General features: G+C 45.6%; 1 protein-coding gene across 1 annotated transcript in view; it reads left to right on the top strand.

Annotated features, from left to right (window-relative positions):
* The window catches only part of FBLN7 (fibulin 7), a 35272-nt gene that overhangs the window by 11212 nt on the left and 4304 nt on the right, over positions 1-19756 (top strand). The window contains exons 4-6 of the mRNA XM_015416130.1: positions 8277-8402; positions 9560-9697; positions 12377-12514. Of these exons, the coding sequence (XP_015271616.1) occupies positions 8277-8402; positions 9560-9697; positions 12377-12514 (402 nt within the window). The remainder of the gene's footprint in view (positions 1-8276; positions 8403-9559; positions 9698-12376; positions 12515-19756) is intronic.

Genomic DNA, 19756 nt, shown 5'->3' with positions numbered 1-19756 from the left:
GGCCTCCACTTGCCACCCGCCTCTGTGGAGCCGGGGCTCCTGCACGTGTGGCAGCCCTTCACTAGGCCCCTGACCCCGGGCCAGGCGCTCTGGGGCACTCCACTGGGTGGCCGAGAAGGGGTGCCACAAGCAGGGGGGAGAGGCAGGCCACTGCAGTTATTGAGCAGGACTCTAAGCGCTGCCCAGGGATGCCGGTGGGGGGCGGAGCTCCAAGTGGGACAGCACCGAGCGGCAGGCAAAGCAACAGTGGAGTGAGCGCCTTGGAGGGGCTGGTCGGGCCAATCTGCATGCCCGGAGAGCCATGCCCGAGTGCCCGGCTGCCCCCGCTGCGAGGCTGCTGGGAGGTGCAGCCAGGTGGGCTGGGGATGGCCAACTTGTTGCGGGATGCCAGCAACTTCGGCCCCCAAGCACAGCAGAGAGATGAGTGGCACAGATCGCTGGCTGCTGGGGCTGACTCTGCTGGTGCTGCTGGGGCCAGGTGGGTGGCGGCAGTGGAAGGGGCCTCACTGCGCTACTCCGTGCCAGAGGAGCTGCTGCCGGGCTCAGCAGTGGGCTGCGCCCCTCTGAGGTCTGTGCCCTTGGCAGTTGCCTAAATTGGCCTAATGGTAGCATCGACCCTGGGTCCATCTAGTCCAGAATCCTGTCTCACACAGTGACCAACCAGTTTCTCTGGATGGCCAACAACAGGGCATAGAGGCTGAGGCCTTCCCCTGATGTTGCCCCCTGGCTCTGGGATTCAGAGGATTAGTGTCTCTGAATGTGGAAGTTCCCCTCAGTCACCATAGCTAGTAGCTATTAATAGACTTAACCTCCATGAATCTATCTAATCCCCTTTTAACACTGTTTATTCCTGTGGCCATCACTACATCCTCTGGCAGCAAATTCTACATTTTAATCACTTTCTGTGTAAAGTAGTGTTTTCTTTTGTCTGTCCTGAACCTCATTTCCACATGTATTATTGTGCCTTTAGTTTTTGCTTCTGTTTTGGGGTTTTCCTCTGTTTTGTTTTTTTTTTCTGGTTCTTTTGAGATAACTTTTACCCCAATCTTTTCCTGGAAGCCAATTTCTGAGTCACCTTTTTCCTTGTGTGTAATGGTTCTGTCCATTTCCTTTGCCCTTCCCACTCCCACCCACCTCCAGACCTCTTTTCAATTATCAGACTGTCATCATTGTTTCCTCCCCCCCCCCGACATACTATTGTATTGAAAGAGGAGGAAGAGGAGGAGATTGGATTTATACCCCACCTGTTCACTACCCAAAGGAGTCTCAGAGCAGCTTACAGTCCCCTTTCCATAATGGCAAGCAATCAACAGCCTTTCATAATATAATTTTACCCCTGAAGATGATTCTATTATTCTTCTACCATCAATTTAAAATAGTAAAAGAGTGCTTATTGGTGTAAAGTTGATATTAATCAGTACAATTGATTTTTGAACCAGCATGGCAATTATTCCAAACAAAATCATCCAGATTTCACAGTATGATCTTGTAGATGCACCACAAGTGTCATGTGCTCCTAATACTGCTGATTATTTCAGATCCATGCAACTGTTATTCGTTGTGGCTAAGACTGAAGAGCCAAGCATAAACCACATCCTGCCCCTCTTTATTTCTAATAACAGATGCCAGCATCTGAAAATGATACTGGCATGGCACAAATATAGTAATTACTCTGACATGCTTATTTGGAATCATGCCCTTTTGTCAATGTGTAGTTAATCCAGATTTGGCAAACAAGGAAATTATACATAATTACGCAGTTAAAAATTAACAGACATTTGGATTTGTGTATATATTTTAACTTACGAAACAGTGTGTTAGTCTGTGGTCAGAACACATTACAGGATTTCCCCACATTTACAAGAGTTTTGTGAGGTTGCTATCATATTGTCATGAATGGGTTGATCATGAGAGGTAGGGATCAAGAGATGCCTTATGGGAGTCTGATAAAGAACACGTTGTGAGTTGGAGGAAGGTGATACCCACTGGCATGCAGAATCCCCTTTCCGGGAGCCTGCTGGAGAACGGCAGATCTACTGTGTTGTAGGGATGCTGCTTTGCTTCCACCTCTGTTCTAGGTAGTATGGCTCCAGGAATGTCTCACTGCTCAGGGACGTGGGGATTGTGAGCCGCCCTGAGCTCGCTCGCGGGGAGGGTGGGCTATCAATTAAAATAATAAATAAATAAATAACACTAATAAGCATTCTCGATCAAATCAATCCTGAACTCTCCTTGGGAGCTAATATGAGCAAACTGAGGCTGTTGTACTTTGGTCACATTATGAGAAGACAAGACTCACTGGAAAAGTCACCAATGCTAGGAAAATTTGAAGGCAACATGAAAAGAGGAAGGAGGAGGAGGAGGAGATTGGATTTATACCCCACCCTTCACTCTCAGAGTGGCTTATAAACTCCTTTCCCTTCCCCTCCCCACAACAGACACTCTGTGAGGTAGTGGGGCTGAAAGCGCTCTTTCAAGAACTGCCCTTTCAAGAACAGCTCTGACAGAACTATGGCTTGCCCAAGGTCATCCAGCAGCTGCAAGTGGAGGAGTGGGGAACCAAACCTGGTTCCCCCAGATTAGAGTCTACACACTTAACCACTACACCAAAGCCTGTGCACTTAACCACTACACTACACCCAACATGCAATCTATTGGCTCAATAAAGGAAGCCATGGCCCTCAATTTGCAAGACCTGAGCAAGGCTGTTAAAAATAGAATATTTTGGAGGTAATTAATTCATAGAGTCACCATAAGCCAGAAGTGACTTGACAATGCTTAACACACACTCACAATAAGCATTTATTTTGGAGTGTTCAAAAAGCTGTACATAGCTTACTGCAATAATTCAGTACTTCAGGGGCCGTTTGCCAGATGCAATCACAGAGGGCAGATTGCAAAGGTCTTCCAGTCCATGTGCACCACAGGTGTAGAACTGGGAGGACATTTCCCTGCAGTGACCCAATAAGTATGGATGGAATTCCACTGTTCTCTCTCCCAGAAGTATTTGGCAGAATACTTGATAGCTACCGGTAAGTGTCAGATTCTTGAGGTTTACATGAAATTTGCTCTAACAGATTAAATGGGTTTTTGGTTAGCTAAAGCTAGCCCGATCTTGGCAGATCTTGGAAACTAAGCAGGGTCGGTCCTGATTAGTACTTGGACTGGAGACCACAAAGGAAATCCAGGGTTGCTACTCAGTGGCAGCCAATGGCAAACCACCTCTGAATGTCTCTTGACTTGAAAACCCTATGGGGCCACCATAAGTCTCCTGCAACTTGAGGGCACTTTCCACCTCACAAACTGATAAAACTCTTCAAAAGCCCTTCGTGTTCCCTCATGGCAGCTACAGAAGACCAGAGTGAACAGATATAGAGATTCTGAAGGTTCCCTTCAGGCCACTAGAGGAGACTCCTCTCACCTTTTTGGCTCCCCTCAAAATCTGGTGTCCTTGGCTATCACCTAGGTCTGCCTAGTGGTGTCGAGCTGGCCCTGAAGAACGTGTATTTAAAATACTGGCATATCTGATGCAGGATCATCCTGTCTGCTATTAGCAGGAGTGATGATTTGTCTCAGATAAGCTATTCTAGCTAGGAATTGGATGTTTTCATTATTTGGATTATGTACTACCATTTGAAAAGAACAGGAAGGACTATATAGTATATAAATAAAATTCTTTCCATTCAATATTGGCCCTTTCTCAAACATCACCATTTTAAGGGAGAATTCTTAAGCACTGACATGAGAAGCGTATATTTCAGAGGAAGGGTGTATAAGACAGTCTCTTTTCCCATATGCATTGTAATAAAATGGCTGCCAGGCAAAGGCAGCAGTACCTTAAAATGGCTGCCAGTCTGGTAGTCCTCTGGAGGGGCTAGGCTTGCCAAGTCCCCCCAGGGGGTGGGGAAACCCCCACCCCAGAGGCCCATTCCCCGCCGCTGGCAGATCGGGCCCCGGGGGGGGAACCACACCCCGACGTGCCCGTCACCCGGAAGTGACGCGATCACGCGCCGGGCACGCTAGGGGCGGGGCCACGGTCATCCGAGGGAAAACTCTATGGTTTCCCTCAGATGGTCCCCCGCTGTGGCTCAAAATCATTTTGAGCCGGGAGTCCCCTACTGCAGCTCAAAAAACACTTGGTAACCCTACACAGGTCCCATTGGTGGGTTTAAACTTCCCGCCAAGGTTCCCATTGGTGACCACTTGAGGTTTCAGGATCCTAGTCCCTATTGTCTCTGAGAGCCAAGCTCTGGTACAAGTCGCTGACACCTGGTGGCGGTTAGCAGACATAACACTCAGCCTAGTCTTGGCCTTCGCCAGAGCTTGAACAGCAGCTTCAAGGGGTGTGTACAGGTGGGACTCCTGCTACCAACACTCCGTGGTCAGTCCAGGCCACTATAAATTGTGGTGGACAGCCAGGAGGGTTAGCAGTATTCGTGACCAGTCCTGAGGAGGGCTAGAGTTTCTCTCCAACAAGGAGAGGGAAAGCAAATCCTGGCCTGCAGCCGCCCACTATAGAGGTAGAGAGGGTGTGTGTAGGGGACAGAGGAATTGCTGTTTACTTCTGTTTATTTTCTGTGACTAACTTGTATATAAAATATTTTTTTTTTAATTATAAAGCCTGGTAGTGCCTTGACCACATAGTCCTCCCCACTTGGCACGTTACCAGAGGAAAGGGAGGCCAGGGAACTCAAATGGGCCTAAATCAGAGGGGTTGCCAACTCTCCAGGGGGTGCCCAAAGATTGAGATATCCACTTTCCTGTGTTGGGAAATCAGCCAGAGGGGTCTCACTGTTCCTCTATGAAGGTGGTGTCCATTCAGTGAGTGGTGGCAGCGACAGAGGAAGAAAATAGCCCCACCAGGTACGGTGGGCAGGCAAAAATGGGCTTGTGAGCCACAGAACGGCTATTCAGTCTCCCAGGGCTGAGGGCAGGTCCCCGTTTCATCACATGCATCCACGTTGTTGACTAAGAAATTGTTAATGCAAAGAGTCTTGTCCTGGTCTGTGTGATCAAACTGTCACGCACTCATCCTTGGGGCATTTACACCATCCAGTCCCCCCTGCACAATGAGAAGGCTGCTTGTTTAAAAGTAGATTCCCACCTCATGGTGAAAAATGCTAATGAGCTATTTGAGCCATGCAGTCACATCTCTCTGCATTGCTATAAAGGCAGAAGGCCACCACTCTTCAGGATATGAAAGATTCCAAAGAGATTAGGCTACATCATCCTAGCCAAACAGACAGCCTTGATTCTAGTGAGCAAACAGCCAGCCACCTAATCTACCAAGGGTCTTTTTTTCACAATGTCTCAATTGAACTACAAAAGTTTTGGCAGATGTCCTCCAGGAAGGAAAAATGGCACTTGTTCCCTTTAGAACACCTGGGCAGTGATTGTTGCTGTGGCTTGCATTCCACCTACCACACGTGCTTAGCTTACCTCCTCCCATTGCCTAGCCCAGGTGTCGGTAAGGCCCAATGCACATGGCTCACCACAGAGAGCCAGATGAGAATCTTCACTCAATGGAAAGTTGGGGGGGAGGGGGAAGAATGAAAGCTCCTTGGCTGCTTGTTCAATCTTTTCATGGTCTGGTGACACCCAATTATTTAGAATATTCTATTGATGAGCAGGAGAGCTTGGCTTCTGCCAGATGCCATTGTAACCCACAAAGTATTCACCGCCTGCTTCTTCAAGGACATTCCAGTGAACTAATTATTTTGGTACATAATACACCAGGGAGAGGTGGAAATCTTGACTTCCTTGGGATGGACCACTGCGGCTATTCTCAGTTGTGTTCGGCTTCAACTGTTGCAGCTTTAGATTTATTTTGATTCATGAGCATTTTTAAAGACTGTTTTTAATCAAAAGGCAGGATTTGTCAGTGCTTTAATAATAAAATTAGGTGAATAGGAACTGAGGAGCAATCTGGTCTTTCCTTGCTAACAAAGGAATTCAGTGGGATTCTTTTTCTTCTGTTCAGTTTCCTTTCATTCTTTGATGTTTCCAAAGTCTGAGGAAAATGCTTGACTCTGTGGGAAGTTTCCATGTAGTAAATATATTCCTGGGAGTGAAGGTGGTTTGGTATAGCCTGATCTTGTTTTATTCCTGGGAGTGAAGGTGGTTTGGTATAACCTGAGAGCTTGTCTGATCTCAAAAGTTAAGCAGAGTCAATACTTCGATGAGAGACTGCCAAGGGAGATTCTGCAGAGGACAGCAATGGCAAACCGCCTCTGCTTCTCACTTGCCTCGAAAGCCCCTTGCTGCAGTCACCATAATTTGGTTGTGACTTAACAGCACTTGCCTATGTAAATATATTCCCAGTGGCTAACACAGGGAACACTCCTTGAATCAGTGCTGGAGAGTACAGCGCTGCAAATTAGTGTAGAGGAGAAGCAAGTACATTGTACACAGCCCTGAACATCCTCAAAAAAAAGAGGCAGGTTGAAAAGTTAAAGATTACTCCAGTGACACTCGAGAGTATCAAAAATATTCCAGTTTAAGCCTTCCTGAGTCAGAGCCCACTTCATTAGATGCACTAACAAAAGTATTCCAACATAAACTTTCATGAATCAAAGCACATTTCATCAAATACATCTGATGAAATATGCTCTGATTCATGAACATTTATGCTGGAATACCTTTGTTAGTGCATCTAATGAAGTGGGCTCTAACTCAATGCAGAAAAATGTGTAGTTTTTCTGCAAATGGCTAACACAGCTAACCCTCTAGAATAAAACTGTAATTATATATATATACACACACACTAGCGTATTGGCACTTTCCTGCTCTCCCATTGGTTGTGCTGTGTGCTCCATCAGCCATTGGCCTGTCAACTGCCACTGAAGAGTACTCACGTGTCATTGTCTGGATGCTGGGTCTGCTCCTCTCCCCCACCCACTGCTGCCTTGACTACTCTTCCTTGTCTAAATAAACTGCCAAAATGGCTGTTTCTCCCAAGGAAGATGCTTTAGGTCCTCCTGCTACTAAGCTAACTTTCCCTTCAGTGGCTGTTACTAGGCAACCACGTTTGGTTCTGTCAATAAAAGGTGGTGGGGGAGGAGGCCCTTTCCAGGCCTATTTTGGCCTTTGAGACACAACTCATTGGAGCTAATCCTGACTAGGGTTACCAGCTACAGGTTGGGAAATTTCTGGAGATTTTGTAGTGGAGTCTATGGAAGCCAGAGTTTGGGGAGGGGAGCTGAATAGAATGGTGCATGAATAGAATGCCGAATAGAATGCCATAGAGTCCACCCTCCAAAGCAGTTATTTTCTCCAGGGGAAGAGACAGATCTGTTGTCTGGAGTTCAGTTGTGATACCAGGCAATTTTCAGGCTCCACCTGGAGGTTGGCTACCCTAGGCCTGGCAGCACCCTCTTGGTGACTTTATGCCATGTGACTGGCATGACTTAACTAAGCCTAGCTGCTTGCTCCTGTTCACCAGTAGCAGCCCCCCTATTACAACCACTGTGATGTAGCAATTAGCACTTCAAAACAGGGTCTGCCAGACCCAAGTTCTTGCTGTAGAAGCTGGCTGGGTGATTTTAGACCACTCACAGACTTTCAGCCTAACCTACTTCACAGGGTTGTTGTACAGATTGAAAGGGGGAGGGGAGAATGATGTAAGCTGTTTTGGTCCCCACTGCAGAGAAAGACTGTACTTTTCCTAGGTAGAGGCTGCAGGGAGGGGGGAGGAGATGGAAAGCTTAAGTCAGAGGGGCCGATAAAGGTTGGTTGATGGTTGGCTGGGAAGGAGATAGGGTTGTCAACCCCAGGTTGGGAAATTCCTGGAGATTTGAAGGGTGGAGCCTGGAGACGGTGGGGTTTGAGGAGGGGTGGGACCTCAGACAGGTACGCTGGCATAATTTCCACCCTCCAAACCAGCCATTTCCTCCTAGGGAACCATTATTGTCAATCTTCAGGTGAGGGCTGGAGATCACTCAGAATGACAACTGCTCTTCAGATGGCAGAGATTAGTTCCTCTGGAGAAAATTGTGGACTCTGTGTAATTATACCCAGCTGAGGTCAGCACAGCAAATTGATGCTGAGTGCCCAAGGCCGGGGCACCCACCCAGAGCCTCTTTCTTGAGCTCATTGTATTTATTTCCACAATGGGCCTTATTCCTATTAGATAAATAAAGATAGAGCTCCACATTTTACAGACCCAAAGTCTTCTGGCCAAAGGCTAATGGCTTTTCATGAGGAACTTTGAAAGCAGCTCATGGGTTTTTTTGAAAACAAAGCACATAACTCTTTGTACTTTAATTGCTTCTACTTAGGTATCAGTGAATGCACAAGTCATCTATGCCAGAATGGTGGGACATGTGTAGATGGAGTTGACCAGTACAAATGCATTTGTCCACAGGAGTGGACTGGTACCAATTGCCAATATCAAACACAGACAGGTATGTTATTTGCTTAGGTAGGTACTAGAGGCAGAAGAAAAAATATTTAAACCTCACATCCCATTCAAACAAATGAAAGAAGCTAATCATGTATCTGTGGATATAATTACCATGTGGTATTTGTGCCACATCATGTCCTTATTTGAATAAGTTGCACAGGAGGGCAGATCCCTGTTTTATCTGGTACACATCAATGCTCCCTCTAAGCTGTGTAGTCTTGTGAGCAAAGATTCTACTTTGCAAGCTACTGACATTAAAGTTGTGAGCGAGCGATTTGGCTGCTGCATAAATTAGTCTGCTCTGGAACCATCCTTCCTGAGCGAAGACAAAAATGTGTGAGCCGAAGGATAAAAAACTGTGAGCTAGCTCACACTAACTCAGCTTAGAGGGAACACTGGTGCACACACCTCATTTTCCCATCAGTTGCAATGATTCTAGGAGGTCCAAGAGGAGATTTCTTCTCCTTGTCTGTCCAGCCTTTGGAGATAGATCAAGATGGGTAGCCATGTTAGTCTGTCTGTAGCAGTAGAAAAGAGCAAGAGTCCAGTAGCACCTTAAAGACTAACAAAATATGTGGCAGGGTATGAGTTTTCGTGAGTCACTGCTCAGATAAAGCTAGAATGGGAGTCCATTTGTCCTATTTATCTCCACGCCTATTACCCCTCTGTATATCTCACCTAAATCCAATCACACTTGCTATTGTCATTTGCCTACTAATGTCATTTGCCTGCTAATGTCATTCGGCACCTGAAATCACTCCTCTTTCCAATAAATAGGACAGATGGATTTCCATTCTAGCTGTATCTGAAGAAGTAAGGCGCGCCCACAAAAATGCCCATCCCCTGCCACATATTTTGCTAATCTTTGGACTCTTGCCCTTTTCTACTGTCCAACCTTTGATCTTCTTCCACTTCATCTCAGCAAGTTTGCTGCTCTTGTGTACTACTGAATTCCATTTCCATTCCTATCCCCCTGTTCTTGCAACTGGAAATTTTCTAGGACTGCCTTAGCTCAAAAGCAGCATGACACACCAGAGCATCTAACTATTATTGTTGTGTTTGGCTGGCTCTTCCATCCAGAAAGACACATGCTCAGAGCAGGAGGCAAACTCGTTGTTGTTGTTGTTAATGGTTCCTGTTGTCTCCCTTATTTGTTAGTGCCACCAGCATGGAGTGTAACAAATGATCCAGCTTTTAGTCGCAAGCCACGCTGTGCCAAATTTGACCGGATGCAACATTGCAGCTGTGAACCAGGATTCCATATGAGTGGCACCGCAGAAAACAGCATCTGCCAGGGTAAGCGATTGATGGAATGGTGCATCTCAAGAATCACCAGTGTTGCTGGATCGGTAACTGAAAGTTGCAGGAGACAGATTTTTTGAGCTGCAGGAGCTGCTTCTTATGAGCCGCAGTCATTCAATATTCTTCTGCCATTACAGTGCCTGAAAATTCTATTCCTCATAAAATCTAGACTGTCCCATCAGTCTGAAATCTGGCACATTAAGGATACATGTTGTTTTATTTTTATTGTTTTCTGTTTCCCTTTGCTGGATTTTTGATGTTGATCAGCACAGTTGGCTATAGGAATGTTATATTCCTGCCCCTTATATTATCTGCTAAAATGTAATTGACAACACATAACCACCAGCAACATAATCTTCAAAAAACACCAGACAACAGCAAAACTAGTAAAGGTATGTTTGTTTTTGTAATTTATTGTTGTTTTTTATTTTATGCTTTAAATTATTTATGTCTTTGGTTTTCAGTTGCCATTCTTTTTATTGTGTGCTGCCTGGTGAATCAAGTTTGGTTAAGAGTGTAGGGTATAGACACATAAAGTAAATAGCAGGGATATGATAGATGAGAGGGAAGAAAGAGGAAAACTAGGGATAGGTGTGAGACAACGCCTTAGGCTTATGCATGCTTAGAGTTACAACTGTGTGTCTACTTGGAACTTGGAGGGAAGTATCAATATGTTCAATGAGATTTTCACCCAGATTGCATGAACATATAATTGCAGTCTTTGTTTGCAAGGGACTAAAGGGTTAAGTCATAGGCTCCTCATAAAGCTAGATTTTGAAGACAGTAACTGCTGATGGCAGAAGCCACACTCCTTGTTTGTTGCCCTTGGCTTTGAACTGGAATAAATGTAGTTCAATTGAGTATATTGGCACCTAGAGATAAGCCTTGAATTAGCTCACATCACATTGGAATCAGGTAGACACTAAAGCTTCCTTGTTAAGCCCTACCTGGCCGGTTGTTGTAGATTATCAGCTCAAAAAGGTAACAAAGCCTGATCCTCTGAAGCTCCACAGACACCAATGCCACCCCAGAGGACATCTGCAGCAGCATGCTGGACCTGATATGTCAGCATGGACCACTGATGTCAGGGCACCATGGGGCTTTCTGGACAGGTGCTGATCTTTCTGTAGAGTCTAGAATAAGAACTGCCTAAGTCCAAAGTGATTCACAAAACCAAAATAGGACCCACAGTAAGTAGGAAATACCAAAAATCAGCAAATCCCATGGTACAGACGATTATAAAATATCTCAAATAATTTTTATATTTTTTGTTTTATATTTTTACAATTAATTCACCATATATGATTTAATACATAGAAAGCATCATATATTCAAACATCTAAGCAGCGTCTCTTAATATATCACAAGAGATACTGCGCAACCCCTTTATTTGAGATATTTTATAATCGTCTGTAGCACGTCTGTAGTGAATCAGACAGACTTGTACATCAGGGTCTACCATCTAGCAACCTTTTCTGATCCCTCCTCTTTGCATCCAAAACTGGCACTATAGCACCTGCCTGCCCTCCTTCTGCTTTACTGAGCATTCAAGATGGTGCCGGTACCTAGAGAGGTCGCTTCCTCTCCTCTAGGGTAGCACCCTCTTTTTCCAGACGATGTTACCCTAGAAACAGGCATAGACAGTAGTTTCATTTCCAAAGTCAAGGGATGTCAACGGGGGAGCAGTGGCCATTTCCCTCAGGGAACATACCCCTAGAGGGCTGCTGGGTGCCAGGAACCAGCATAACCAAGCTCTAGTAACTGTGTCAAATCCTCAGGGGCTTCCCAGCTCAGACCATTAATTGGCAACCATAGTTGGTATAAGTTCACCAGTTGTCTTTTCCTGCACTGCTGTCAGTGTTTAGGAGGAAGCAATTGGTGAGCTAGTATTTGCTGTTTGTACCACTGAGCGGAGTGACCCCTGCAGAGCTGGCTTGTGGCACCCCAGGGACCACTCAGTTTGGCTTGTTTCAGGATCTCTGTGAGCAGGGGTAACCATTTGTGGCTGGAGAAGAGAAAGAGTCTAGCATCCAGGCAACTTACCTCGCATCTTAAATTTTTCAGGGCAAGAGTTTGAAATTTCTAATTTGCCTTGGCTAGCCCTGTCCAGAGGATGCAGAGTTGTCGTATCGTCACTACCATTATCCATTTTCATTTGCCTCCCTGGACATATTGACAAGGAAGGATGTAAGGATGTAACAGCACAAAAGCAAGTTCCATCCTTCGTGTTCCCCCATAAGAAGACATTGTAGGCCAATAGTTTAAGATGATGTTTGAGTGGCTACAGATCAGATGTGGGCAATGTCTTTTTAAACATTAATTCTCAAATATGAAACTTCTAGACATGATACCTAACTTGGATCTTCTGCATCAGGGATCTGGCTGCTTCAGCTATTACCATCTTAGCAACTCTGCTCCAGCTTTTAAAAGCAATTTCAAAGGAACATGGCTTCAAAGCTTTGGTTACATTCTATTAGACTACATTCCAGTAGATGAGTACCAAGGGCTGTGATAAAATTACTTGTGCTTCATAGATCTGGAATACAGACTCCTCGTGGTGATCAAATACCACCAGGAATGGGGCTATCCAGATATTTATTTCCACTCATAAAATGAGCTGTTTGTCCAGGCTCTGCAGCATAATGGGATGGTATCACTTTTTCCTCCTTGCAGATGTGAATGAATGTGAAGTTTACAAGCTGGAGGGAGCCCCTCGTCTCTGTATGCACACCTGCATCAACATTCCAGGCTCATACCAGTGCTCCTGCCCCAGTGGATACAGTGTCTTCAGCGATGGGAAAAGCTGTGAAGGTGACACATTGCTTTACAATTGCTAAGTGTATAACAGATGGTGCTTTGCAGGAATGAAAGAAGCATGGCAGAGGGGTTAGTTTCAGGTTTCCTTCAGAGCTTTTAGGTGATGAAGAACTGCTAGAAGTGTAGGATTCACATGCAGAGCCTTTATTTTCCATCAGAGCTTAATTTGACTGCAAGCCCATTTTTTGTTTTCAGAAATGTGGAACCTGTTTTTTTGTCATAAGATCATTTTTTGTTTTCAGAAATGTGGAACCTGCTTTTTTGTCATAAGATAACAAGCAAAGTGGGATACAATGACATAATAACAGATAAAATTAAAACAACAAAAACAATCGACAACCAGAAACAGCAACAGTGAGACCGATTCCCCACAAACAGCTGTGCCGCCATCATTCTTCTGTTTCCCCCGCTTGCATCGGTCAATTTGATACTATTCGCTGCGCAGCGACATTTTGATCTGAAGCTCCCCCTAATTTCCCCCACGTCTTCTTGATCTCAAAAAACAAGGATTGAGAAGATGCAGGGGAAATCAGGGGGAGCTGTGGGTCAAAATGTGGCTGCACAGCGAATAGTGTGAAACTGACCAGTGCAAGTGGGGGAAACAGAAAAGCAACGGCAGCACAGCTGCTTGTGGGGAATCTGTCTGAGACTAGTGCTAAAAGCCAATAGTGAGCAACAGGGCATAAAACTAAACAGCAGTCATTAAAACCTCAAAATCAACAAGTGGTCACCCTCACTAAAACGTTGGAACAGAGTCAAACAACAACAAAACAGATCAGCTAATAGACCATCCAAAGCCCTCTGGAACATAACAGAATCAAACCACCCAGAAGGCTGGTTAAGGCTTTTGTTTTGTTTTGCTTTGTTCTGGAAGGCTTTTCATGGTATTATCATTTGCCCTGTCTTCTGGTCCTTACAGAGCTACAAACTCAGGACCTGAAAAGGAAAGCTGAAACATTGCCTGCTCTCTCCAACAGGACAATCCCCAGACTTCTAACAGTGTTTCAGGAGTTCAAAGCACTTTACATAAAACAACACTGTGAGGTAAACCAGAATTATTATCCCCTTACTGAAGACAGTGGCAGAGTCTGAGAAACAGTGGTTTCCTAAGGACACCTAATGAAGAAACAGTGGTTTCCTAAGGAACTGAGGAAACAGTGGTTTCCTAAGGACACCTAGTGAATTCCTGGCTGAGAGGAGATTTAAACTAGTAGAGCCTCATGCTCTTAGGAGGAGGAATCTGGAGCCCCTCCCCCACACTGCAGTCTGGATCCAAATCAGGCCCCTGTGGTGCTTGGGAAGTTCGTTCCCACCAGCAGCTGTCTGACTGAGGTGAATGAGAGTTGGGTTGGGGAACCCAGACTGACTCAGGAAAAAAGTGTCGTGTCTAGTTTAATGCGAAAGACAAACTAGATGGGACAGTGGCACAAGCCATGGGGGAGGGGGCAATTTAAAGCACAACATGAGCTGGCAGAATGGGGCTACAGAACTGTACCTCTCCACAAGTTTTCTCTTCCAAAACCACTTCTCCCAACGGACATCCTGGACAAGAAGCAAGCCCTGCTGGGGGAGAGGGGAATAACAGCTGTTAAGAAGAAGAATTTTCCAAGAAGACTCATTGCTCTTTGTCATTGCCCTGATATCATTCACAGTCATTCTCAACAACACAGGCCTAGGATACTAGCTTTCAAAGACAGACCCAAGGATTTCACATTTATTTATTTATTTATTCAAATTTGTACCCTGCCCTCCCCGCAAAGTAGGCTCAGGGCGGCTATCGTGTATGGATGATTTGAAAACATATAGAAAGTCATCATCAGAGATTGATTCTTTGCTAAATACAGTCTGAATATTCAGCAAAGATATAGGAATGGAATTTGGCCGTGATAAATGTGCAGCATTAGCACTGAACAGAGAGAAGATAGTTGAACAAGGAGGAATCAAGATGCCAAACAACAGCAACACAAAAACACTGGGCTTTGAAGAAAACGACAAATATCATGGAATTTTGGAAGCTGACAACATCAAGCATACCCTTGTTAAGAAAAATACAACCAAGAAGTACTACCAGAGAGTTAAAAAGATATTGCAGACAAAATTAAATAGAGGCTGTGGCAGAACGGGCCCGCGTCAGCTGGCAGACCCTGCTCTGCCCACCCCTCCTTTGCCTGGCCTGGCACCTGAAGGGGCAGTTTTTAACCACTGCCTCCGGGTATTGCTGCCACCACTGTCCCTGTTTTGGGCTCTGGTCAGGCGGGACAGCCTCCTAACCTCCCTCTGATGTCACTAGGAACCCACCTTGGGGCTTCCTGGTAATCTTTGGGGCTCCCCTGGAGAGTTGGCAACTGACCGTTTTGTCCTTATTCTCCTCCTTAGGGAGTCCCCAACCCACTCTTAGCGTGTCCAAGCGGCTGGGGGAACTATGTGGTACAGAGGGTACAGTAAAAGAATTTATTTTGAAAACACTTAACTATATACAGGCATATTAACAGTGAACTGAAGAATTAAAATAAAGGTGGATAATAAATCGCTCCATCTCTCCCTTCACTACACATACCCTGTCTAGATGGTCTGCAGGGCAGGCACATGACTTGTTTTCAATGGAGGAACTCCACAACTCTCAACATGGCCTCTGCCTCCTGCAGTCTCCAGCCGACAGCCTGACTGGCTCCAGACTTCAGGCAGACTGACCTCAATTTTCACAGACTAGCTTCCCGCCAAAAAGCTCCACTATATCAAACAGCCCTTCCCACCCAGGAAGTGGCTTTCCCTCCAGCAGCATTCTGGGGCAAATCTCCTCACAGCCTTGATGGACTTCCTGTCCTCTCTAGGGAGCTGCCCTCTGACTGCTGGTTGGAATAAGGAGGGGGGGGAAATGAGGAGGAGACTAGGCCAAGACCTACCTCAGGTTTCATGGTCTCCTCTTATCTGGCCCACACCAACTTAAACATATACATAAAATGGTGTTTCTCCACAGAGGCCATGGGGACTTTCAGGGAAGGGAAAGAAGAAATAGTGGGGTAGGGGAAATGAGAGTCTGTGTAGGTCCCTCGCTTGTATCCTATAAAACACCCCTTTGTTGCAAGCTCCTGCTGTACCTCTCAAATGTTATCAGGAATTGGAAGGACTCCCATACTGACACCCAAGTTGGTCCACCATTTGCCTCCTTTCTCAGTAGCCACACGCAGCATTCCCAGGCCTGACAGTTACTCCTGCCTGTTACATCAAATACCCCTGATGCTACTGAATGCAGTAAAAAATATGACAGTAAGGACTGGGCTTCCAAAATGCCGTGCAGAGTTTCATGGCAGTGTGTAATGCACTATTAAAAATACTAGCTGTGAATACTAAAGAGAGCAAGAATCCCAGACAAGGTATGCATTGTAATATAGTTGAGGTATGTGGGGAGGTCTGAAGGTGAAGTGCCAAGAACTGCTGGGAATTGAATAGCGATATTGTATCCATGAAGCATGCATTCTGTGCTCTTGGACTGCTTTAGAAAATCCCTTCAGGTTTTCACGAAACAGAGCTAGTTGCTGGATTTTAAGAAAGCAAGCTTTACTGCCTATTTCGTAAGCCAGTTACTCTATAGTATTTCAATGTATTGCTTACCAGGGCTCTTTTTGTAGAAAAAGCCCAGCAGGAACTCATTAGCATAATAGGCCACATCCAACAGCAGGAACTCATTAGCATATTAGGCCACACCCCTGACAGCACAGCTCATTAGCCCATTAGGCCACACCCCCATGTCACCAAAAGTGTGGTCATCCAGCCACACCCACCTTTTGCTTCTTATTCTGTTCACCTTGTTTGTTGTCAAAACCCAGGGCTTTTTTTGTAGCAGGAACTCCTTTGCATGTTAGGCCACACACCCCGAATGTAGGCAATCCTAATGAGATTCTGCTGTTGGGTGTGGCCTGTTATGCTAATGAGCTCCTGCTGGGCGTGGCCAACTCAGGAGCCAGCCGGAACTCCATTCCTGTGCGTTCCTGCCCAAAAAGAGCCCTGTATATATCCCATCATTTTTTCAGGTAGCTCAGAAAACCGACACGAGGGGTTATCTCATTTTAACATGACTACAGGGCTGTGAGGTAGGGTAGGCTGAGACAGGACGATTGGCTCAGATGCACTTCTTGAGCTTCATGACTGAGTTGGAATTTGAACACAGATCTCCCCAATCTCATACTCTGTCCACTGCCCCTTGCTGGCTTTCCGCAGGCCCTCTCAAATCGGGAAAGCAGACTGGCCAGTCCTTTGGATCAATTTGAGCAGCAGCAGCAGCGCAAACCCACAGTGACATGGGTCTTTCCCCAATGATAGCACAACAATGACAGTATGCGCTTCTGTTGTAGGAATGTCATGTCTTACTCTCACTTAAACTAAATGGGGTTTGAAAATGCAATTCTCCCAAGGGATTTTTTAAACTGGTAAATAACAGGATCAGGGGGCTCCCAACAGCAGTCCCCCAGCACCATCTTCTGATTTTGGTTGACAAGATCTTGATCCACCAGATCATGGTACCCCCAATTCCCATCTGATCCAACTTGATCAGAAGGATACTATATCTGATGGCATCAAAAGCCAGCAAGAAGCCGAAGAGTATCAGCAGCTGCACTCCACCTATCTTCTGATGAAGATCACCAGAGTGACCAGAGCAGTTTCAGCTCCAAAGTTACAACAGAAGCTGATAATCTGTTGACGTCAAGAAAGGCCAGTGTTGTAAAAACAAAAATGCTTGAGTGCCTTGCCCAAAGAGGGGGTAGTTAACAATAGAATCCTAAATGGAGTAACTGCATAGGATTGCATTGTAATTGTGCAATCCCAATAACACTTTGCTGGGTGTAAACCTCACTGAAGTGGGACTGACGTCTGAGTGGACCTGCTTAGGATAGCTCCCTAGGTCACTTAAGCTTCAATGGGGCTTCTTCAGGAGGGGCCAACTGCTAACCTCAAGACAGTTGGGACCATCCTCTTCCTTAAGGAAGTTTTATCTGCTCCTTGTACCCTCTGACCAGGTGAAATTAACCATGACTAGCAAGAGTTGAATAGTGATATGGAGAATGGGCTCAGTGGCAGAGAACATACATTGGATACAGAAGGTCCCCCATGTTCAATCCCTGGCATCTCCAGTGAATGGCACTCAAGTAAAGAGAGACTCTGCCAGTCACAATAGACTGTACTGAGCTAGATGGACCAATGGTCTGATTCAGTACAAGGCAGCTTCATCTGTGATAGGATGCACTTCTGTAGAGTAAGCTTCTCCATATCCTCTTGCCATGGTAGTTGAAACTGCAATCTTGACTAATCTGGAATGTTAATATACTGATAATAACCGGCTGCAATATTGAAGCCCTGGAACAGGTAAAACCATCCATTCTCTGAAATGCCTAGGAAATATGTCACAGTGAAGTTATCTGAGTTCATATAGTCAGGAGCCTGATGTAAGGGCCTCCTCACAACTTGAGACAATTCTGCATGGACATAATGGTGGTGGAGAATGAGTCACACTTGGTGAGTTTAACATGTGTTCAAGTCTTTTGCCAACCCACTGAGGACAAAGACGGCTCTGCGGGCTAGAATAGAATGTCTAGGAGTGACTGTGTCAAGTGCCCCAACTCCTCCGCTAATTCCAGAAGTCAATCTGGGCTTTGACAGGAGTGACAACAATGTCATCAAGAACCTCCCCAAGGGCAGTCTGGAAACCATCCAGATCTGGGACTGGATGACATTAATTAATATACATTTGAGAGGGATAATTCTGATTCAAAACCTACAATTTCATTGGTAATAAAGTAATATATAAGTTAATTTCACCAATAAATCAAGACTTTCAACCTTTCTTTAACTACAGTTCTCCCATGTGAAAGCATCAGATGAAACAATTTTTAAAAAAACAACTGTTGTAGATATGACGGACTGGAACTTTTAAGTAGACTTTCTGTATGCCATGCTTCTTTTAAAAAAGATACTTTTTTTGTAGAAATGATTGGCTAGACCTAATGATAACAAACTAGAACTAAAAGAGGCCTTTTCTCTTGACATGAGAATGAATGCTGTGTACTCAGGACTGACTTGCACTGCAGTGTGAAATCTATGCAGACCATGATTATAGAAAATAACCCAGACCACCGTGTTGACCTGTTCCATAAGGGTCAGGGTCTCAAAGGAGCTCGGGACTAAAGTATATTCACTTAGCTGCAGCAAGCATTTGCAGAGTGAATTTAACATTTATTACACCTATAGCCCATCTTCCTCTCATTCATTTATCCCTGCTCCCCAGTGGGCACCCAAAGCCATTTATAACACCATTTTCCCTGCCTCCATTTTATCCTCACAACAACCATGCTGTGGGTTAGGTTAGACTGAGAGGGAGTGACAGGGGTCAAGGTCATCCAGCAAGCTTCCATGGCAGGGTGGGGATCCAAAGCTTGGTTAGTCTGACACTGCTAACCACAACGCAAGGATGGCAGGGCAGCACAACATACATGGTGTTAAGTCGTGCGCTTAACAAAGAAGTCGGAGAGTGATTCAGCAAGAATGCGGTTTATTCTTCAGCTCTGTTACTTCTCCGAACTCGGTACAACGATCAGTCAGCCAGGACAGCTTTACACAGAAGCTGGCCTGCTTTTAAACATTCCCGGCTAGTGTAGCCACACCCTCTGTACAAATCACAACCTATGAGGTTGAAGCAATAACGTCCAATCACAAGCGGTCCCGCTTTACTGCGTGATTGGTTGACACTCTCTGGGCTAGGGCTCCTATTGGTTACATTAGGATCCTAGCCCAGGATGAAGCTCAGCATGGCATCTCAATCAGGCAATTCACATATCAGTATTTACATTCACATAGCAGTTATATACATCTCAATACATAACAAATCCCTCCCCCCTAAGCAAAAACACTAAGTACAATCATAATCGCTTAGGTAGGTGGGCACTCTGCGTATTCTCTGTGAGCTGCGTGGCTGTACAGGCTCAGCAGATGTCCCAGCTTGGGGACCCGCATCACGCTCGGGGACTCCCGAGTCAGGAGCACTTCCACTATTAGCAATGGGTCGTTGAGTAGGGGTCTGCCCTGACTCGCCGACAGTACCGGGGCCCTCGGGCACAGCGGTACTCACCTCAGGGACGGTTTGTGGAATGTCCTCAGGATCAGGTAGCTCGGCAGATTGCGAGGTGGGGCGGCCAGTCGCCCACCGCTGCCTTAGCTGGTCCACATGTCGCCTCCATTTGCGCC

This window comes from Gekko japonicus, unplaced genomic scaffold (assembly GCF_001447785.1).
Source record: "Gekko japonicus isolate JY-2015 unplaced genomic scaffold, Gekko_japonicus_V1.1 scaffold339, whole genome shotgun sequence".
NCBI lineage: Eukaryota > Metazoa > Chordata > Lepidosauria > Squamata > Gekkonidae > Gekko > Gekko japonicus.
This window is presented reverse-complemented; position numbering and strand designations above follow the sequence as displayed.